The sequence below is a fragment of the Anolis carolinensis genome, chromosome 1 (genome assembly GCF_035594765.1).
Source record: "Anolis carolinensis isolate JA03-04 chromosome 1, rAnoCar3.1.pri, whole genome shotgun sequence".
In the NCBI taxonomy this organism is placed as follows: Eukaryota; Metazoa; Chordata; class Lepidosauria; order Squamata; family Dactyloidae; genus Anolis; species Anolis carolinensis.
The window spans coordinates 346856134-346879849 of NC_085841.1; the positions used below are offsets into that span (position 1 = coordinate 346856134).

Sequence of the window (23716 nt, forward strand, 5' to 3'; positions counted from 1 at the left end):
CTTGCAGTTTCTCAAGTCGCTGCTGACACAATTTTTTTTAAAAAATAAAGTTTCATTAAACAATTTCCAAATTTCAAAAGCTTGCAAATATATTGGTGCCATTCTGATTGCCCTTCCAAGTTCTCAATCTGGGATCCCCAGATGTTTTTGGCCCAGGCTGGTGAGCAGCCAGCTGCAGCCAGCTGCAACAAATCACTTTGACCAAGAGGTCATGAGTTCGAGGCCAGCTTGGAGCCTGCGTTTGTCTCTGTCTTTGTTCTATGTTAAGGCATTGAATGTTTGCCTTATATGTGTAATGTGATCCGCCCTGAGTCCCCTTGGTGATGAGAAGGGCGGAATATAAATACTGTAAATAAATAAATAATACAACTCCCAGAATTCCCAGTCAGTTTATCAGCTGTTAGGATTTCTGGGTTTTGAAAGCCAAAAACATCTGTGGACCTTAGGTTGAGAACCACTGATCTATATATTATTTCCTTAGTATTCTCTCTCAGTCTCCTGATTTCTCAACCAACGTTTCAGAGGGAACTTTAGTGTATCCTTCTCCTTCCCCTTCCCTGGTACTCTGAGGCTGGATCTACATTGCCCTATATCCCAAGTTCTGATCCCAGATTATCTTCTTATCCCAGGTTATCTAGCAGTGTAGACTAGACTCCTATAATCCAGTCCAAATCAGAAAACCTGAGATGAGATCCTGGGCTAGCTCCAGCCTGTGCTGTCCACCCCTGGGCTCGCCCCTGAAGGCCAGCCTGCTCCCTGCGACACGGGCCTCCTCTCCTTGGCGCTGGGTCCGTTTGGTCGGGCGCCGCTCCAGCGAGGACTGTTTACACGCCCCGAAAAGGCCGGGGGAAGGCGGCGCCCGATCCTCCTTCCTCCTCCTCCTCTTTCTCCTCTTTCTCTTTCCCTTCCCAACCCTTGGGGCTTGGAGGCGCTTTGGGAAGCTTCAGGGAGGCAGCTCGTTCTCGGGACCTTCAATGCTTGGGCGCGATCAGGCACTGCTTCCAAGAAGAAGAGCTGCTGCGGCGGGGAAGGAGGAAATGCCCATAGGGCGCCCCGTTGCCACCCTTTAGCGGGGCAGGAGGCAAGGAGGCAACATCATGAAGACCTCCAGAGGTCCACGTCGGATCGAGGCACTCCCGTGGCTTCTGCTTCTAATGCTCTTGGTGTCTCCGTCGCGGTCCCACCCGCAGTGCCTGGACTTCAAGCCGCCCTTCAAGCCCTCCCGCCCGCTGGCCTTCTGCGTCCAGTACTCGGACTTCGGCTGCTGCGAGGCGGAGCGCGATGCCGCCCTCCTACGGCGCTACTACAGCGTGAGCACACACCTGGACCAGGGCGCCTATGCTGCCTGCGCCTCACACCTGCAGAACCTCCTCTGCCAGGTGAGTCCCCACGGAGGAGGAGGAGGAGACCTCCTTGGCCCCTGTTTTGGGCTGGGCAATGATAGCTAGTAGGAGAGTTGGGTGAGATGGCAATGATCCTAAGTTTTCTCTCCAAATATCCGCCAGGCACAAATCACCTACAGGACCTCCTGTGCCAGGTGAGTCCCCACGGAGAAGACCTCCTTGGCCCCTGTTTTGAGCTAGGCAATGGTAGCTAGTAGGAGAGTTGGGTGAGATGGCAATGATCCTAAGTTTTCTCTCCAAATATCCACCAGGCACAAATCACCTGCAGGACCTCCTGTGCCAGGTGAGTCCCCACAGAGCATTAGGAGCAGGGGACTGCCTTGGCCCCTAGAATCATAGAATAGTAGAGTTGGAAGAGACCTCATGGGCCATCCAGTCCAACCCCCTGCCAAGAAGCAGGAAATCGCATTCAAAGCACCCCCAACAGATGGCCATCCAGCCTCTGCTTAAAAGCCTCCAAAGAAGGAGCCTCCACCACAGTCCAGGGCAGAGAGTTCTACTGTTGAACAGCCCTCACAGTGAGGAAATTCTTCCTGATGTTCAGGTGGAATCTCCTTTCCTGTAGTTTGAAGCCATTGTTCCTAGTCTGCGGGGCAGCAGAAAACAAGCTTGCTCCCTCCTCCCTATGACTTCCCCTCACGTATTTGTACATGGCTATCATGCCTCCTCTCCGCCTTCTCTTCTGCAGGCTAAACATGCCCAATTCTTTAAGCCGCTCCCCATAGGGCTTGTTCTCCAGACCCTTGATCATTTTAGTTGCCCTCCTCTGGACGCTTTCCAGCTTGTCAACATCTCCCTTCAACTGCGGTGCCCAGAATTGGACACAGTATTCCAGGTGTGGTCTGACCAAAGCAGAATAGAGGGGTAGCATGACTTCCCTGCATCTAGACACTATACCCCTATTGATGCAGGCCAGAATCCTGTTGGCTTTTTTAGCAGCCGCATCACATTGTTGGCTCATGTTTAACTTGTTGTCCAACATGTTTAACCCTGTTTTGGGCTGGGCAATGATAGCTAGTAGGAGAGTTGGGTGAGATGGTGATGATCCTAAGTTTTCTCTCCAAACACCCACAAGGCACAAATCACCCGCAGGACCTCCTGTACCAGGTTCTTCCAAAGATGAAGGCAACTCTACCCCTTGTTTGGAGCTTTCCAGGCCATGCTGACAGACAGAATGATAGCGCAAGTAACACAGGCATGGGCAAACCTGGGCCCTCCAGGTGTTTTGGACTTCAACTCCCACCATTCCTAACAGCCGGTAGGAATGTTTGCCCATGCCTGATGTAAAAAAATGAGAAAAGTTTATCAAACTGCAAAAACTTTTTTTTTGTGGGTCATCCTGCAGCACATTTTGCCATAGCTTTTCAATGAATATCTCATAGACTCTCTACCAATTCAACATAGCTTGTGGCAGCCACAAAAACACAGTTTCTGGAGTATAAAAGCCAAATTCAAAGTAAGTGCTACACAATTAAACAGGAAATAACACTTTCAAACCAGGAGCAGATTCCCCCCCCCCCCAATTTTTGTTATATACCTAGTGTAATAGGAGTTGCTAGAACAACATCGTCATCCAATTACTTACCTGCCTCTCACCATGGATCGAAACAGGGAGCAAAAGCATAATAAAATACAATATAACACAAAAACTATTGTGACTGTTGGATTATGACCTGTTAGGATCATATCCTATTGGGTAGCAGAGTTTCAAGAGTGTTCCTTTGGTTTATTGGGTGATGGAAGATCACTGGGTGCATAAATATCTTGTTTCTATTCAATGCTTTTAGCAGACAAAGATTCAAATTCTTTAAAATAACACGTCTGTTTTACACACCACTTTATGTATTTAAATATACAGGTACATTTCTTGTCAGGTTAAGCTTTAAAACATTTCAGTTTGTGTCCTTAACTTATAATCTTTAACAGTCTCTTCAAAACTATATTGCTTTGTACAGCTCTCTTTCATAACAGTCTACTTCCAAGGAACTCAAGCCTCAACTGACTTCCAACTTCCTCAAACAAACACAAGCCTCAACTGTCATCCTTTTAAAACTGCATTCTAAACAGTTACTGAACAAGTGGTTTGCAGCCCCTCCCACTGCCTCAAGTATATAGAGCTAAGAAAACCGCAAACCAAAGAAGACATACACTTCAGGAAATAAACAACACATTATAAACAGACAAAACATTAGATAGAGGAGGCTTGAGAAGATTGCTATTTCCAACAAAAACACATAACTCGCCAACCACCTGCAGGAGCTCCTTTGCCAGGTGAGTCCCTCCAAAGGAGAGGGTTGTACTACCCTAGGGTTTATCTACACTGCAGTTTGACATCACTTGAATTGCCATGGTTCAGTGCTATGAAATCATGGGAATTGTAGTTAGTGAAGTACCAGCACTTTTTGGAAGAAAGAGCTCAAGACCTTGCAAGACTTGAGTGATGACAATTAAAGTAGTGTCAAATTGCATTATTCAACAACAGTGTAGATGTACCTCTGGTCACACTGGCCCAAGGCATCACTATAACAGTAGTAGGAGAGGCAAGTAAAATGATGATTTTTCTTACCTGTTTCTTTCCATGGATCTAGGCAAGGAACAACACCATATTAAAATACAATGTAACACATAAATTGTCAAAAACAAGTCATGTCAGGCTTCCGGTGTGGAAATATGGCGACAAGACGGGTTCTCTGAGCTCTGCCAGAGGTCCGACCTTCCTACACAGCTGGGTAGAGCAGATGCTCCCTCTCCCTCCGCGGACCGAAGCGGGGAGACAGCATAACCCACGGGGACACCCGATGGCCTATAGAGGGGTCCTTCCATCAAGGAGGGGTCTCTAAAAAGGTCCGGGAGAGTCCTCGCAGGGTACAGCGAGCTGTGTGGAAGCGAGCTGATAGTCAGATCGATTATCAGCCTAATCGCCGCCACCACATCACAGAAAGAGACCTAAAGGAAAGAAAATAAACGGGAAGAAAGAAGCCTACCGGAGGGGCGTGAGCGCTTCATTCGAATACTAGGCGAGTAAAACTACAAAATTGGAGGAAATTCAAAAAGTAAAATTGGACTGATCGGGCGAGAACAAAGAAACGAACGAACGAACGAACGGGAAAATACCTGGACACGTAATAGCTAAACTGCTAAGGGAAGAAAGGTACAGACATAAAAGAAGACGGAGGGACAGACAACTTAAAGAACGAAAGTAAGTCAATTAACGATTCTACAAATATTCAAATATATACAACAAATAAACCTTGGAAAATATGGCGCCTACAGGGCACCGACCTTGAAAACGCCGGGAGACTCTGAGCTGGCGTGGCTTTGAGGCTGGCAGAGCGAAGGCGGGGAGAGAGAGCAAGCTACACAGGGAGGGAGACGAACCAGGAAGTAAGGAGGAGTTACCGCGAGGGAGAAGACGAGAGGAAACATCGCGAGAAGACAAAGAGAGGATTGGAAAGCAATAAGGGGAAAGAGGAGAACGAGAGAACGGGAGAGGGAAAGTGAAAAGAGACTAGAGAGAGAGCGAGAGACAACACGAGAGAAGAGAAGAAGGGAGAAGGCAAAGATACAGCAAAGACCTAAACAGACCTGGGGAAAAGACAAAGAGTAAGAAAGTAAGACTACTTAAAACTGTTTATAAGCTTACCTATACAAATGGGACTGCACGGAGTGGTTGTATAAGGGGAACTTACAGACCCAAAAGGGAAAGAACTATATTAAAGAAATTGGGGAGGATCCCTAGAGGTTCCGATTGCTAGTGGGAAACAAAGGGAAGGAGACGAAATAAAGAAGGAAATAAAGATACAGGGACAAACAACACCCCGTCGGTATAGCAATAAGGAAAGAGGGACGCTAGAAGGAGACAGCTTAAAATACATTTTGAATTACTTTCCTTTGAGAGAGAGATAGTCAAAGGCTTAATTACGGTATCCTTTCATATATGTCCTCTGTGTTGCGGATACTAATTCAACAATAACTCCATCTTATTTGAAGGACCTCTCTGATCTTTAGAACTATACAGACCGCACGGACCCGAACGAGAACTAACAAGCCCCACTTAAAGAAGTCAGGAAGGACAGAAAATACAAAAAACACCATCATAAAAAAAAAAAATGGCCTACAGACTTAGGAGTGAGAGAGATACAAAGGAACCAAAATCTATGCAGAAAAGAGCTTCATTCTCGGAGGAACCTCAGGTCAAAGAGATGACAGAAATGATTCTAAAAGAGCTTTATAGAATGCAGGAAAAGCAGGACGCATACCAAAAATTGGCACAGGATCAAATGGCAGAGTTTAAGAAAGAAATTAAAAGTGAACTGAAGGGAATGAAACAGGAAATAGGGAGTTTAAGTCAAGAGTTGAAAGAATTGAAAAATGACAAAGAGGAACTCAGAAACTCGCATGGAAAACTACAAAGAGAAGTACAAATATTAGAACAAAAATATAACAAAATTGAAGCGAAACAAGAATTAGCAGAAGCAAAAGATCTAGAATATCAACTGAGACTACGTAACGTCTGGGAAGAGCCAAGAGAAAATATAAGGATGGTGGTGTCAGAAATTTTAGCGAACCTACTGCAAAGTACAAAAGAAGAAATAGAAGACAGAGTGGACCGTATATACAGAATTAATACCAATTATGCTAAAAGGAACAAAACATCAAGAGACGTAATAGTAAATTTTACGAAGAAAATCTATAGAGACGAAATTCTAAAACTGAGCAACGAAAACACTATCTCTTTCAAGGAGAAAAGAGTGATAATACTGAAAGAATTCCCAATGGACACAATAAATAGGAGAAGAAAATACCTCTTTTTGGTAGATGAATTGAAAAGGTATAATTTAAGGTTTCGCTGGGAAAAAGAAGGATTAATGACGACATACAGAGGAGAGAAACACTGGATAACATCGGAAGGGAAGGCACAAAATTTTTACAAAAAAATCAGAAGGGAGATGGAAGAAGAAGAAGAAAGGGACCATGCGGAAAGAATGAGGAAAAAGAAGTCTGGACGGAAGAAATACACAACACCTCAAGGGAGAGAAGAAGCAGACAGGAAACAACAAACTAGAGAAGATCAACTAAGAGAGGACAATAAGACAGAAGAGGAAGGTGGATCAGAGGAAGAGGCAGAAGAGGGCTCGATAAATCCCTCAGAGGAAGAAAGAGACCCTGAGGACAAAGAAGAAGATTAGGCATGAGTAGAAAGTTAAAAATTTATAGTAACAACATTAATGGACTAAATGTACCCCAGAAACGGAATAAAATACTTAATAGACTTAAAAAACTGGATTATGACATAATATCACTACAAGAAGTTCATATTAAACAAGACCACGCCAAATTGTTAACTCACCCAAAATTAGGCCAAGAATTCCATTCATTGGACACACAGAAAAAAAGAGGAGTAGTTACATACATTAACCCTAAAATTACGGCTGAATTAAGCTTCAAAGACAATGAGGGTAGAATACTAGGAGTAATGATAAAATTGGAAAACTTAAAAATTTTGGTGTGCAATATTTATGCACCAAATGAATCTAAATCAAAGTTCGTGAAAAAACTTAAAGAATCTCTGGAGGAAAGGGAATGCGATGGGATTATTCTACTAGGGGACTTTAATGGTGTCCTAAACAAAGAAGCCTCACAAAGGAGACTATTGGGATGGTCAAACTGGCCAACATACGAGGATTTAATTAAAAAACAAGGACAGGAAGATACATTATTGACACAACAAGAAATAAAAATAAAATACCCAAATTTAAATTGGTTACAATTTGGACAACTAAAAGAGTCTTTCAAAAAAGATAAAATATTGGGATTCATGGAAAAAAATAACAGATGGGACAGAATTTTTGAATTGAATAGAAAAATCATATCGAAAATATACAAAGTATTACTTGAATGGGATACAGAGACGGAGATAGTCAAAGAAAATATGACCAAATGGGCAAAAGACTTAGGTAGAGTGATACACATGGACGAATGGGAGGCAGGCTGGAACAGAAAATTAAAATTAACATACTCATATGACTTAAAAGAAAATTGGATGAAGATGCTATATAGGTGGCATATAACACCAAAAAAATTAGGCCTGATAAATAAAAGTAGGAATACAAAATGCTGGAAGTGTGGTGAGGAAGAAGGCACGTATTTCCACATATGGTGGAAATGCAGAAAAGCTAAAGAATTCTGGTCAAATATTCATCAAAGTGTAACAAAGATCCTAGAAAAAAGACTTAATAAACTCCCAGAAACATACTTATTAGGAATCTCTAACCTTCCCCCGGGCTCAAATGAAGAAAAAATAGTGACATACTTAACAACAGCGGCCAGAATTACCTACGGTAGATACTGGAGACAGAAAGAAATTCCCAGCGAAACAGAATGGTTAATTAAAGTAGCAGAGATAAAAAATTCGGATAGACTAACTTTTTTACTGGCTAAACAGCGGGGAAATCCAAGAAAAGAAACAAATTGGCAACAAATAGACAACTACATAAATAGAAAGGAGAAAAATGAAAATAAGGAATAAGTAAGCAAGAAAATAAGATATCACATCAAGGTAAACGATAATAGAACATCAGGCAAAAATAGTAATATGAAACATACAGATAAGTCGAAAGACAGAAACAGATAGCTAGATAAGAACACAACTGTATAAGAAGAAGTAGGAGAAAAGGAAAGGAAACGAATGAAGAAAAGAAGAAGGCAACAAAGGAAAAATACCTCGCCGGGAAAGCTGGGAAGTCCTAGATTTTTATTCATCTATTTTATTCTTTCAACTTTTTTTTTTTTTCCTCTCCTCCTCTCTCTCCCTATATCTGTCCTTCTTTTAATCCAGCTTTTTTTTTTCTTTCCTTTCTCCCATACCCTTCACCTATCGTTTTTATCATACTGTATAAAAATTTTCAATAAAGATTATCTAAAAAAAAAAAAAAGTCATGTCAGAAGAAACTTACCTCTTGTTTTGATTGAGTTACACATTTGATAGGTGAAGGGAATGCTGTGAATGAAGCATATCTTGGTTTCAGTAAGGTCTTTGACAGGGTTTCCCATGACATTCTCACAAAAAATCTAATAAAATGTGAGCTAGACAATACTACTGTTAGTTGGATTGGGAATTAGTTAACTGGTTAGTAGGCTGTTAGGAATTGTGAGAGTTGAAGTCCAAAACACCTGGAGGGCCAAAGTTTGCCCAGGCCTGATGAAACACTTTTGTTTTTGCAGGACACCCTGTAGCACATTTTGATATAGTTTAATGAATATCTCAGGTCAACGCAACCTTTAAGTCATCAGTCCATCTGTCACAAGGATTTAACCCACTGCACCACTATGGCTCAGTAGTAAAAATATGGCATGGCTATCTTGAATACCCGTAAACAGAGAAGGGAAGAATATCATATTTTATTGTATGTCAGCTTATTTGTCCATGCTAAGACAGGGTGGAATGAACCATCAATGATTTGCATTTATTCACTATTTATATTTCATTCAGCATGTGAGAGGTTAGAGTAAGTGATATGTCTTGCCCTACAGATTTATACTCATTCTTCATGTCACTTGTATCAGGTTGTGTCTAGGCAATCTTTGCAGAGTTTGCAAAGTCATCTCAGTCTGTTTCAGTATAAAAAGGAGGGGGAAAGGGAAAGAGAAAAATGTGGCAACACCTTTAAGACTAATTTGTTTTTATTGTTGCATGAGCTCTTGTGGATGTGGTCCTGCTTCTTCAAATGCAGTACTGAGTAGTATTGAGGCCTCTGATAGAAAATATCTTTATAGAGTTGTAGGATTGAATGTAATATAATTCAGAAATGTGCATATTGTGAGCCTTGCCCTAAAATTTGATTCTTGTCTTTGAACATTTGGTGTGAGGATCATGAGTTGTGTCGTTCTGGATTCTGAGGCCTTAATACTTCTCAGTACTACATCTGAAGTAGTTTCTATCCATGAAAGGTCATGTGAAAATAAAAATCACTTAGTCTTAAAGGTGCTGCTACATTTCTTAACTCCCTCCCTCCTTTTTTATTTTGCAGGGTTGAAGATCTCCTTTCCATGTGAAAAAGCCAGCAAGGTTTTCATACTAAGATATTGGGCAGGTCTAAACCCAAGAGTCAGCAAGAATGGCCTTAGGATATTTCTTTTCCTCTTCTCTTTTGTCCATCTCTCTCTTTTTTCTGTTGAGACTTGAACCACTCACTATAAACGAGGCTTCTGCAGAAAAATATTTTCACAGAAAGGCCACACAGTTAATGCATTTTAATTGGAAAGCATGTTGTAAAATGTCCAAAGAAAGCAAAACAGTTAAAAATATAGCATTTTCCACTTAGAACGGCCCACTGGGAGTTCCTTCACACGTATTACAGTACTTTCAAAAGCCAAGATTACTAAATTTGCTTTTCTCTGATGAAGCACTGAAAGCACAAGTGTCAATGCTGAGGGTGAGTTTTCTCACATAGCTATGGAGGCACACAAATTGGGTCTTGCAGCACACAAAACTGTACATGCATGGAAAAACATGTGCAATGTTTTAACGAGCCTTAAAGTGTTAGTTTTGTTTTGTTTTGGGTTTTTTTTTGCAAATTTATTCTAAACATTTTTGTATTGCTAAATTTTATTTCTAATGGCTCATTTGCATTGGAAATGGAAGAAAAAGGTTTGTGGAGATTGAGTCCTTCCTAAGGGCAATATCACTCTATCGCCACATGCTCTGCATACACAGATGTATGCAAACTCACACAGCCACATAAAATAATACTGATTTTTTTTTCCGTGTCAGGAGCGACTTGAGAAACTGCAAGTCGCTTCTGGTGTGCGAGAATTGGTCGTCTGCGAGGACGTTGCCCAGGGGACGCCCGGATGTTTTTGATGTTTTTACCATCCTTGTGGGAGGCTTCTCTCATGTCCCCGCATGGAGCTGGAGCTGATAAAGGGAGCTCATCCGCTCTCCCTAGGTGGGATTCGAACCTGGCAGCCTTCAGGTCAGCAACCCAACCTTCAAGTTACAATAATACTGATGAAGATCCCTGTTCCCATTCAATAAACAGCACCAGAAAGCTGTCTTTCCCCCTTTTCCTAGATGATCGTTGACTATGTAAGCAATCGGGATCAATGAAGCTCTTATAGTCTGTGTATGTAAATAAAACTAATTGCTCTGCTACTTGTCTGTCTGTTCACCTGCTTACTTATCTATCAGATTATCTTCCTTTTATGACGAGGATGGGTACAAATAGCCTAGCTTTCCTCTTTCTTTTAGGATTTACATAGCCAATTTACATATTTATATAGAATTCTTTCTAAGCAGGGAGGGGCCCCAAAGTATTTGGTGTTGGCCTGTGTGCTTGGACCCTTTGCATTTGCAGTATTAATTCCTTCCATCCACCACAGGTGTGAATCCTAAGTTTTTAAATCTCATATTTTTATTCAAGCAGGATTGCTTGAAGAACAATAATGGCAAAGCAGAAAGCATACCCGTATATACTCGAGTATAAGCCGACCCAAATATAAGCCGAGGCACCTAATTTTACCACAAAAAAACTGGGAAAACATTGACTCCAGTATAAGCCGAGGGTGGTAAATTTCAGAAATAAAAATAGATACCAATAAAATTACATTAATTGAAGCATCAGTAGGTTAAATGTTTTTGAATATTTACATGAAGCTCAAATTTAAGATAAGACTGTCCAACTCTAATCAAATCATTATTCTCATCTTCTTCAATGTAAATGTGCTTATGTATCCTTTTAATAATACATGTAATAATAATAATAATAAATACAGGAAAATAATACATGTAATAGAATAAAATAATAAATGCAATAATAATAATTATAATAAGATCAAAGTGAAATAATAAATGTATTATTATTATTATTAATAATAATAATAATATAGAGTAAAATAAATGTAATAGTAGCAACAATAGAGAAAAATAATAAATGTCATAATACCAATAATAACAGAGAAAAATAATAAATGTACCATATATTCTCGAGTATAAGCTGATCCAAATATAAGCCAACCAGGACCCTCATCCGAGTATAAGCCGCGGGGGACTTTTTCAGTCTTAAAAAGAGGGCTGAAAAACTAGGCTTATATTCGAGTAAATACAGTATATTGCTTTATGTTGTCAAAGACTTTAGTGGCTGGAATCACTAGATTGCTGTGAGTTTTTGGACTGTATGGCCATGTTCCAGTAGCATTCTTTCCTGATGTTATGGCTTTTCTCATGATCTTTCTCTCATTGCCACCAGAAGTGTACTGCAAAGGAGTATCAAGAAGGATGAAAAGACTGATCTCAAAATGTGTTGCAAAGGCACAGAAGATGAGATGTAGATGGGTCTACCCATTGCACATAAAAATTGCATTTCAGACCCATGTGGTAACATTAAAGACCATCAAAGTCAATTGTTTCCTAATTTTCACAAAGTGCTCACAACAGATTCTTTGCCTACAGGTGCCTATAAGTGTCTGACGAAATGGACCTTGCATCATGTGATAGGAACTGTAGGCACCAGTAGGCAAAGAGCACTAGAACCTGAGCATAAGGGTGTGTGATAAGGGTGTAAATGAAAAGTAGTCTACCCTCCACCCTTCCCAGCTAAGAACAGATAAATGAAAGTGTTGTAAATATATTGCTTTCCATGGTATAAATGTATATTTTTCCACAAGAAGCAGGAGGAGTTCATTCCAGGGATGGCAAAGATGGCAAGAGCAAAGGAGACTTGGCATAAGATCCTTTGCTGAAAACCTAGTTATGGTTTGAGCACAAACTTGATATGTTTGGCCTTGAGAGTTTTATAACTAAGATATCTGTGTATGGAATGCATACAGGATAAAACATTAACATTAGGAAGAACTTCCTCACTGTGAGAGCTGTTCAGTAATGGAACTCTCTGCCTCGGAGGGTGGTGGAGGCTCCTTCTTTGGAGGCTTTTAAGCAGAGGCTGGATGGCCATCTGTCGGGGGTGCTTTGAATATGATATCCTGATTCTTGGCAGGGGGTTGGACTGGATGGCCCATGAGGTCTCTTCCAACTCTATGATTCTATGACAAGAGACACCCAAAATGCAGGAGGCCTTGGGTCAAGGTCCTTTGCTGCATTGCTTGTGAATCTGGGAAAAGCCAGTTGTTGGTTCTCCTCTTTCCAGAATCTCACAGTCAACATGACCTCTGTTCATGCCAGCAGGGAGCTTTTGAAGGTTGTTATCCAAAAATAACTGTTTCCGAGCTCTGATGGATGGCATGCACTATTGTCGACTATGTCAAGGTAGCAGCATTTGCAAAAGAATATTTGGTTCTTGATGTATGGGAATTAAGAAAAGTTGTAGTGGAATCATGTTTTGGAATGTCAGCAAGTTTTGATTAGCAGAGAGAATCTTCTAGGCATCCGTGTTCCCTCTGTGCTTACAAGGGCTAATTTACATCAGTTAGTTGATAAAACCCATTAGCTCCTAGTGTAGATGCAGCCTGCCTGAAATTGTTTCTTGGGGATTTTTTGGACTGTCATCATGACCACCTGCCCATCCAAATTTACCACTGCAACATTAGAAGCAAGTCATGACCATTCATATGTTATTTGCCTTATGCTTCAAGAAACTACATCATCTCCAGCAATGAAATAAGAACAATGACAGCCTCGTGCTTTCCTCTTTCAAACATTTGTTATGTTTATGTTTCATCTTGTGGCGGATGAATAATTTACTGGGATCCATTAGACAGATTTAGGTCTAGCTTCTCAGGCTCACAGACGGCAATTTTCCTTAAAATATATTCATTAATCACATTATTTTGACAAGTGTCTCTGTGCATGAATGTGAATACTACAAATTTAATCTCTTCCTATATGTAGTTAGAGATTATTACATGCCATTGTTTCTTTCCCCAGAATAGAATAAATTGCAGATCACACTGTCATATCAGTTTCACTCTGCGCAGTTGACAGTGGCCTAAAATAACTGTCAAAGGCTAATGTGTTTGCCCTAGTGATACTTCCTGTTGTTGAGTAATGGAAGAAGTGAAATTCCTAAAGAAGTTTTTGTGAGTTTGCACCTACTTAAGATAGCACTGAATGACCCCTTTAGGTAACAGTCCTAAATACACTTTACAGGAGAGTTTATAGAGCAAGTGGTTCTCAACTTGTGGGTCCCCAGATGTTTTGGCCTACAACTTCCAGAAATCCCAGCCAGTTTACCAGCTGTTGGGCTTTCTGGGAGTTGAAGGCCTAAACATCTGGGGACCAACAGGTTGAGAACCACTGGTATAGCGGGAGTGCTATTGAACACAGTGGAATCTGTTATGGGTTTGTGAAAAAACAAACTGCGTGCAGTCCTGTCCAGACTTATCCCGCCCTTTTGTGCATCCACAATGAGCAAATACAAGCCAAGAAAATAGGAATAATCAAAGTTTACTCTTAAGTAGCGGAGTCAAGGAGAAAATTAAACAAGCAGCTTCAAAAACACAAAACCTCCAGCTTCAAAATAACTCAGTCCATCTGGAGCAACAAACAAACTCACATAAAGTTCTTTGCATTAAATTCATGTATCTTCTTTGGAGATTTCTTCTTCAATGGTGCAAGGAGACAAGCATAGTAGGCTCTCAGCCAGGAACTTACTCCGAGTAAGTTCTGAAGTGAGCGATTCAGTAAGTCCCAAAAAGCATTACGAACATTCCCCAAGTTATACCCCATTCAGGGAGTGGTTCAAGCTTGTTATCCTTGATTGTTCTAATTACCCAACTATGAACTGTGATTGACCAGGTGTTTTTCCCTTAACATACACACACACAAGTGGTGATCCCACAGAAACTTAGTCAAATACATGCATATACAGCAATAGAATCTACTCTAAGAAACTATGAATTTTGGGTTGTGATGATAGTGTACCTAATACTAGGTATGCAGTTGTGTACTGTAGTAGAAGACTTGCACGTCTGAATGACCTGTCAAACACCAAGCAAATAACTTTGACTCATTTGGATGATTCCTTTCTCTGTAAGCTGGACGATGTCTAGAGGAAGGTGACCAAAATGGTTAAAGGTTTGGAAGCCAAAGCATATGAGGAGCAGCTTAGGGAGCTAGGTATGTTTAGTTTGGAGCAGAGAAGATAGAGAGGGGATGATAGTCTTGTTTAAATATTTGAAATGATGTCTTTATGGAGAGAGCAAGCTTGTTTTCTGCTGGCCCAGAGACATAGATCAACTGATTCAAACTCCAGGAAAAGAGATTCCACCCAATCATTAGGAAGAACTTCCTGATAGTAAGAACTATTTAGCGGTGAAGTACACTGCCTCAGAGTGTGATGGAGTCACTTTTTCTGGAGAGTTTGAAACAGAGGCTGTCAGGATATTTGGATTGTGTCTTTATGCATGGCAGAAGGTTCGATCTTTGGGATCTCTTCCAACTCTATGTTTCTAAGAATTCAGCATATTATATCATGAGTTGCTTTTGGCTTTGAGTAATCAAGTGATGGGCATGCATATGTGAATTTGCCATTTCTTAAATCAAACCTACATATTAAGGATGGACATATTCAGGATGGATCATATGATGTATTAATGCAACTCAAAAGCCACTGTGCATCTCAATCACAAGATAAAAGCAGGATATAAATAAATATAATGATGATGATGACGACGACGACAACAACAACAATAAATTTGTGGTATTTCCAAAGCTTGGGATAGGTTTTGGATATACAGTAGAGTCTCACTTATCCAACACTCGCTTATCCAACGTTCTGGATCATCCAACGCATTTTTGTAGTCAATGTTTTCAACATTGTGATATTTTGGTGCTAAATTCATAAATACAGTAATTACTACATAGCATTACTGCGTATTGAACTACTTTTTCTGTCAAATTTGTTGTATAACATGATGTTTTGGTGTTTAATTTGTAAAATCATAACCTAATTTAATGTTTAATAGGCTTTTCCTTAATCCCTCCTTATTATCCAACATATTTGCTTATCCAACGTTCTGCCAGCCCGTTTACGTTGGATAAGCGAGACTCTACTGTACTATGTTCTTATTTTATTCTCATGTAAATCAGTCTTTCCCTCATAATGCCTTCTCACAATATCCTAATCAGAAGAATTATTTCACTACTTCAATAAAGTGGCACATTGTTTAACTTCTCTGCAATTAGGAGCATGATTATTGTATGCTGCTGCCTGCAAGGGAGTTGTGTAAATGTCCTGTCATTCTCTTGTATTGTTCCACTGCATTTATTGGAACATACGGAGAACACTTCTTGTTGGATTGCACTTTTGTTTGTTGCAAGTCCCTTGGGTTCATTTATTCGTTGCTGTAGGCGTATGAAGCAATCTAAGCATTGGCAAAGAAATAGAGGGATGGCAATAAAGAGGGAAGGATATGTTTGATGAAAGGTTATTATTTATGCCAAAAATAAGGCTTTGTTTTGGTGAATAAAAGCCAAAATGAAGGAAACAGGTGTTTGTTTGTTCAAGTTGGAATAATTTTTTGGGGGAAGGGATATGCATTTGAAATGGCACACCCTCTTCACTTAACATATTTGATGATTCTGTTACATTATTTTCTGTTCCCTAGTGTCCTAACTTTCTAAAGGTCAATAAGTAGAGAATAAATACTTCTAGCAGATGGTTTTATGTATGTTGCTTGTTGGGTTTTTTTGCATTGATGGGATTTTGAAAAATTGCAGTAAGGACACCTAAGAATGACTGAAGAGCTGGGATGGATAGCAAATTCAATACGGTTCACCAGAGAAGCCTCCCAGCAGGATGGTAACACGTCTGGGCATCCCCTGGGCAATATCTCTATAGATAGCCGATTCTCTCACACCAGAAGTGACTTGTCTCAATTCGCTACTGACAAGATAAAAAAAGCAGGTGGGAGAAACTTACATCAAGAGTTTGGAGAAATTGGTTATTTGAACAATTCCCAGAATCTACCAGCTCATTTTGTCAGTGAGCCATCTAGATCAGAATTGTCTTTTCCATGGGAGAAGAACATCTGGTTGATAGGTTTGTTTTGGTCTGTTGAGGGTCAGGAGTGTTACTCCACAGTATATCCAGCCTTAGATTGGAAAAGATTCCCCCCATGTGATTCACATTTCAGGCAAGATTTTTTTCGTGTCAGGAGCAGCTTGTGAAACTGCAAGTCACTTCTGGTGTGAGATAATTGGCCACCTGCAAGGACTTTGCTCAGGGGATGCCCAGATGTTTAATGTTTTATCATCCTTGTGGGAGGTTTTTCTCGTGTCCCCGCATGGAACTGGAGCTGACAGAGGGAGCTCATCTGCCCTCTTCCCAGATTCAAACTGGTAATCTTCAGGTCAGCAACCCAACCTTCAAACCAGCAGTCCTGCCGGCACAAGGGTTTAGCTCATCACGCCACCGGGGGCTCCTTCAGACAATTGATACACAGGGAAACCTCATATTTCTCTTGATTTCGCGGGGGGGGGGGGGGGCTCAATTGTGAGAGATAAAACTTGCTCTATTATTGTTGCTGTTGTTGTAGGCCTGCGTCACATCCAATTCATGAATTCATAAGATTCCAATAATTACTTGTTGGAGATAGTAAAGATTCCCCTCCTTCTCATATATCTCATTGGATATATGGTGTAAGAGGATTACCTTTTTCTTTTAATCAGTGACTAGAAATATCTAACATTTTATGTGGGGAGAGAAGTGAGGAATTCTGGACAGAGAGGGAAATAGTTGTTGGAGGGACAGAGACAGATGGGGGACACAGAGCTTTAATAGTTTTTTCTGACTTCTATGGTGCCTTTCAGCCTCTGGGACTGTTATAGTACTATGCCAATGGTTTACACTGGAATCCATGAATCTAGGTAGGCTTATTCCCAGCCGTACCTGGAGATGACAAAATTTGAATGCAAAATGCATGCTTTGCAATTGGTGTGCTATAATCCTTTCTCAATGATGTTTTAAAACTGTGAGTACTGAGAAGAGAGATATGGATGTTTACCTCATTTTCACATAATACCCATCGATTTTGGCCAGCAGTAAAACTCACAGAGTGATGGGCCAATAGTTTATGAAAAAATTCAGTTAGTGAAAAATAGGCAAATCCATGGTAACACTGGCAAACTGAAAAATTTCCCTTGGATTTTCCCGTTGTGCAAATAGTTAGCCAAAGCATTTGTGCAACCCCTTGAACAATCAAAACCATATTAGAAACTAACTGCTGGTACAGTAGGGTTTGTTTTAGCACAAGGATGTAATCAGATATAGCCTCTGTATCCCCACATAGCTTACCTTTGAACAACAGATGAGCAACAAGGAAGTCTTACCCACTGCCTTGGTGCATGCCTAAATGTTGGGATTGGGAACAGAATAATAATTTAAAAAAACTTTATTTCTATCCCGCCCTATCTCCCCAATGGGCACTCGGAGTGGTTCACAACATACATTAGCAAACATTCAATGCCATAAAGTGCAATCAAAAAGCAAATAAACAAACTATAAATCCAATGGCTATACATTTGAAAAAAAAGTCACCATCCTGTTTGTATTTTTCTTGCATGCATTTTAGAATTAAAGATAGAATTATAGATAGAATTAACTAGTGGCAGAGACAAGGAAGACTACATTTTGACATGCATTTACATGTTGCTTCATTTTCTATTTAAGAACTGACATCCATAGTATTCAAACAGAAAAGTTTCTTTTTGGACTAGTGCTTCCCAAATCTCCCAGCAGGCATGGTAGACTGGAACCATGCTGGCTAAGGGATTTATGGTGTTTCCAAGCAATGTTTCCAAGCTCTGCACCAAAATAAGGAGAAATTATGACAGCGGTTTTCTAAGAAATTTTATGAGAGCTGCCAAAATGATATCATAGATAAACAAATCATGGGGTCATTAAACAAGAACAAGCTGTTTTTTTATTCCAGCTGCTGTATTTCATTTCTTAAGGGGGAAAGAAATTTGGTACTGGTAGAGAACCATTGCTGCTGCTGTTGTGTGCTTTCAAGTTATTTCTTACTTATGGGAACTCTAAGGCAACAGACTTTTCTTGGTAAGATTTGTTCAGAGGCTGCTTGCTCTTGCATTTTGCTGACACGGTAGCGGATTATTGCTGTGTAAAATACAGATTATCCTAACTAACCAAACCAATGTGTTATATTACACTGAAGCCCATTTTTCCAATTCTAGTCATAGTGTGATTTCTTGATCCAATGCCCATGCAGGCACAGAACTCTTTTTACTGTTTTAAGTGAATCAGCCAGACCTTATTAAAGTTATACAGTTTTTAAAAAATATATATATCTTTTCAGTGGGACAATTTACATTTTGTCCTCAGCTGGCTTAGCTGTATGTTTAATTTCATCCAACAATATGACTAAGAGCATAGAATTACAATCAGTAAAACAGATGTGATTCTTCAATTGGTTGATTGTAAGCAAAAATATTCATTCTGAAGTATGTAGTTTTGCATGTGTATTTTGTTCTCCAGTGTTAGATAATGGCTTAGCAGTTGTGAAACACTTGAATGCCATCGTTTATTTGTTAACACCCACGGTTAATTGTTTGGGAACCTCTGCATTCTGTAGAATTCTGCTTTCACTGTTCCCTAGTCTTTTCCTATCCTGTAAGAAAAAGTTTCAGAGCATGTTGGCAATATCTAGGAAAAGCTCCCAGATCATATCTGGGTAAATATCCGTCCCTTCAGTTGCTTTTGACCTGCGGTTCCGCTGAGCCTTCACCATTGCCTCTGCTGGATACAACTAATGGAAATTACATCAGTGCAACATCTGGAGGGAACATTTGTTTTAGATATCTAAGTAAGATTTCCTGTATTTCAAAGGACAAGATTTCTGTGCCTTGTATAACTGCTTATTGCTCCTGCGCGGTACCAGAAAGCTTCCTGAATAAAATGTTGAGGAAAAACCCGCAAAATGCAAATGTTCATTATTCATTTATTTATATATTAGTGATTTCTTTAGGGGGGTTCCCCCAGTAAAGAATTAATGATAATTACATGACATCCTGTTTTTCTTCCAGTGAGTTAAATAATTCTTTTTTTATATTAAGACAGCAAGTCAATGAAGTAGGTCAGGCTAGAAGAGAATGCTTGGTCCAAAGTTATCCAACAAGTTTGGTAACTCACTGGGAATTTGGATCATACTGCTGGTTCGTTATACCACATTAGCAATAATGTGCACAGATTGAAGAATGCAACTCTTTTTTTTCTTTTTTCTTTTTTGCTATACAGCCTATGAGTCGTATTGTGTCTGTGTTTGTGCAGGACATTTTCTAAATACAGTGACTTTTAAGGTAATAGAATATTAACTCTCAGATGGAGTGTGTTAACAAAAGTAGTGCACGGTGAGTTTACAACTTGGAGATCAAGGATCAAACCCCTCTCAGTCATGGAAACTTAGGGTTGTTGTGTGTTTTCTCGGCTGTATGGCCATGTTTCAGAAGCATGCTTCTGGAACATGGCCCTACAGCCCAGAAAAAACAGAACAACCCTGTGATTCTGGCCATTCTGGACAACACATGGAAACATCCTTGGTGACCTTGGGCAAGTCTCATACTCTTAGCTTTAGAAAAAGGCAAACTCCTGCTGAGCAAGCCATGTCAAGAAACCTACACGACAGGTCTGCAATAGGGTCATTGTAAATCGGTAACAACCTGAAGGCACAAAATAACAGAATATCAGCAACAGGTCTTACATTGTTTTTAGATCCATGAATGTTCTTCTGTTCAATTCACCATGGAAAAAGAAAAGGAAGGAAAACTGCCATTTCTAGATGTTCTGGTCATCCGCAAACCCAATCAACAATTGGGCCACACAGTTTACAGAAAACCTACACACACAGATAGATACCTTCATAAAAACTCCAACCATCACCCAAGTCAAAAAAGGAGCACAATCAAAGCCCTGACAGACCGTGCACAAAGAATCTGCGAACCTCACCTCCTCCAAGGTGAACTCAACCACCTAAACTGGGCTCTACAGGCCAATGGATACTCCACCACAGACATCAGAAGAGCTGCAAGGCCAAGAACAAGCCATGAGAGTCAAGACAAAGATCCACCCAGAGGAAAGGTGTACTTACCATACATCAAGGGAACTACTGACCGCATAGGGAAGCTGATGAAGAAGCACAACCTACAAACTATCTACAAACCCACGAAGAAAATCCAACAAATGCTACGGTCAGCGAAGGACAAGAGGGATCCTCTCTCTTCTGCAGGAGTCTACCGGATACCATGCAGCTGTGGACAAGTCTACATAGGGACCACCAAACGCAGCGCCCAAACAAGAGTCAAAGAACATGAAAGGCACTGCAGACTAATTCAACCAGAGAAATCAGCCATAGCAGAGCATTTGATGAACCAGCCTGGACACAGAATACTATTTGAGAACACAAAAATGCTGGACCATTCTAACAACTATCATGTCAGACTACACAGAGAAGCCATTGAAATCCACAAGCATGTGGACAACTTCAACAGAAAGGAAGAAACCATGAAAATGAACAAAATCTGGCTACCAGTATTACAAAACTCAAAAATCAGAACAGTAAATAAAAAGCAATACTCTGAAAACAGAGGGTTTCCAGACATGAATCAACCAAGGGCAGTTAACGACTCTAAACAAAGGATGCCCCAGAGGCAGGAAGAAGACAGCAGATAAGCTTTTCAATGCTAATTTAAGTGATTAACTACACATTCACACTGACCTCTCTCACCCTAGACTTTCCACAGATATATATTAACCTCTTTGCTTAGTTTTCTCCATACCTCACAACCTCTGAGGATGCCTGCCATAGATGTGGGCGAAACGTCAGGAGAGAATGCTTCTGGAACATGGCCACACAGCCCGAAAGACATACAACAACCCTGTTCTTCTGTTTCTTCTTAACACAGATCTGCATTGTTTTCTTTTTGTTGTGACTGCGCCTTCGGGGATTATGGTTGATGGGGATGGAATTCGAAGAGGAAGAAAAAACCCTCGTGATGAGGGTTCACTGGAGGAGTTGCGCAGGAAGCGACTTAGAGAGCTATATGGGGGATCTTCTGAGGAAGATTCAGATGGGGAGATGGATGCTGAGAAACAGGTGGTGGCTGGGGAAGCGGGCACTGAATGGGCACAGCCACCGGAGATGTCTGGGGATTTGGGGTCTATGGATACTTCTGAACCTGGAGTTTCTGAAGGAGCTGATCCCAATTGGGATGCTTGGAGAAGGGAGGATGGTTCTTTAAGTGTTCATGGGGCTAAGTGTGGGCAGGATGATTGGGACTCCGACGAATTGCTAGGTACTCCAGATCCACGAGCTCTAGCTGTGTGGAGCTCAGACTCTGAGTAGATTTGGGACACCTCGTGTTTGGGTGTGAGTGTTTGGTCACCCAGGAGGAAAGGGAATAAAATGGGAATGTTTGGCCATTGCACTTTGCGTGTGGCAAGGTGTTGCTGAGGCGCCATTGGGATCTCTGTGTTTCCATGAAGCCTGGACTTGGACTATGATTTGAATCTGCTGTTATCACCTAGCTTGGCTCTCGCTGTGTCTTATCGTGGACCTGTTTTGGATGACTGCACCCTCTTCAGACCTTGGATCGGAATTTGACCTTGCTACTGCCTTCGCCCTGTGATTGATGACTACTATCGGCTTTTGACTCCTGGCTTGCTCTTTGGACACCGCTGTTATCTCCTGACCTGACCTTGGAATCCCGGACGACGTCTTTTCACCATCCTTTTGGAGCCTTCGGCTTTATCCACATTGTAGAAGCAGTCTACTGCATTCTTAGTTTGTTTGTTTGTTTCCTGACCAATTTGGTGTTTTCTTTTGGGAACTGTTCCTTTGAAAACTACAGAGCCGGCTGGCAGGGCTTGGACTCAGAAAGTGCAGTTTGCACTAAGTTTGTTTAGCTTTGTTTTTACCTGCTTGTGTTGCTGAATTATATTTTTGTTTGAACTGCTCTTGAAGCACTGATAGTGAAGTGTTTCAAGGTTTTTTCTGTGTTAACATTACCTTTTGGCTTATCTGCTGAATAAACTCTATTTTTGTTCGCTAATTGGCGTCTGACTCTTGACACTTTTCTTGTTTTAAAATGAGGAATTAGTATTTGTTCAAATCCACCTGAAACAAGGGTACCTTGGCCTTCCAAAATATGTCACCTTCTTCATCTGCTAACTAATTTCTGGACATCTGACTTACATGTTTTTGTATGCCTTCAAACCATTTTTGACTTATAGTGGCCGTAAGGTGATTTTTCATTGAGTTTTCTGGAGCTGAACTCTCCCATGGTCACCCATTGAGTTTCCATGGCTGAATGAAACCTTGGCTTCCAAGGTCATAGTCCAATGCTCTAATCCAGTGTTTCTCAAACCCTGCTCCTCCAGGTGTTTTGGACTCCAGCTCCCACAGTTCCTAACAGCTGGTTAGCTGAATGGGATTTCTGGGAACTGAAGTCCAAAACACCTGGAAGAGCAGAGTTTGAGAAACACTGCTCTAATCAATATACCTGTGTTTGAAAATTCTGGGCTTGAATAATTTAGATAATTCTGAGCTATCGTATATATTTCTCACTATTTGAGGCAGGTGTTGTCCCACAGCTGCAAGAAGATTTAGTGGGAAATAGCAGGTCTAAAATTTCTTGCAGCAAAGCTACAAAGAATTCTGGAATTTGCCACTTGAAGTGCAAGAGAGTTTAAGGACAATGCTTTTTTAAGCTTCTCTGCTAGGAGAAAATGAAATCCATGCAGCTGTTGTCTTCAGACCCAAACCAACTGAATACTGAAACCGGTCAAAGCAAAGCAGTGGATTACCACATGGTGTGGAAACATCCTGCTAAATCCTCAGCAAAGCAATTATTCAGTCAGTTCCTCTCCATATGCCTTTGTTACTTCTGTTTTATCTCTGTATGAATAAACAGATGGCCAACATCCTCTCATTCTGCAGTGTGTTTAACTCCCAACTTTTAGCTGTAGTTGCAAAAAAAAATCAGTGGAAAAATTGAATAACTCTACCCACATCTAGACTGTCGTAGTTTGCTTTTGCATTTAGAAATATAATTTGATGTGTAATCAGCCATTCTGTCTCTGCAATTATCAGCTGTCTATACTTAAAAGGGTAATGGCGTGTCCGTAATCTCTTGGTATTGTTACTGGACAAATCTTGCTGTGATAGAGTCGTTACGGGTCAGAAACAACTTGAAGGCACACAACAACAACAAATAGTAAAAGAGCCAAGCATACTATATATGGAGCAGCAACTTTAAAGCACTTCTAAGTAATTTGAAATTCTAAATATTGCAAAAACCTAATCAAGGGATTTGCTCAGATGTGTAAAGGGATAAGCAAGATGAG

General features: G+C 40.7%; 1 protein-coding gene across 1 annotated transcript in view; it reads left to right on the forward strand.

Moving 5' to 3' along the window:
- The first annotated feature begins 849 nt into the window (after window positions 1-849).
- hhipl1 (HHIP like 1) overlaps window positions 850-23716 on the forward strand; it is a 48855-nt gene continuing 25988 nt past the window's right edge. Inside the window, exon 1 of the mRNA XM_003224848.4 lies at window positions 850-1379. Within this exon, the coding sequence (XP_003224896.2) occupies window positions 1098-1379 (282 nt within the window). The 5' untranslated portion in view covers window positions 850-1097. The remainder of the gene's footprint in view (window positions 1380-23716) is intronic.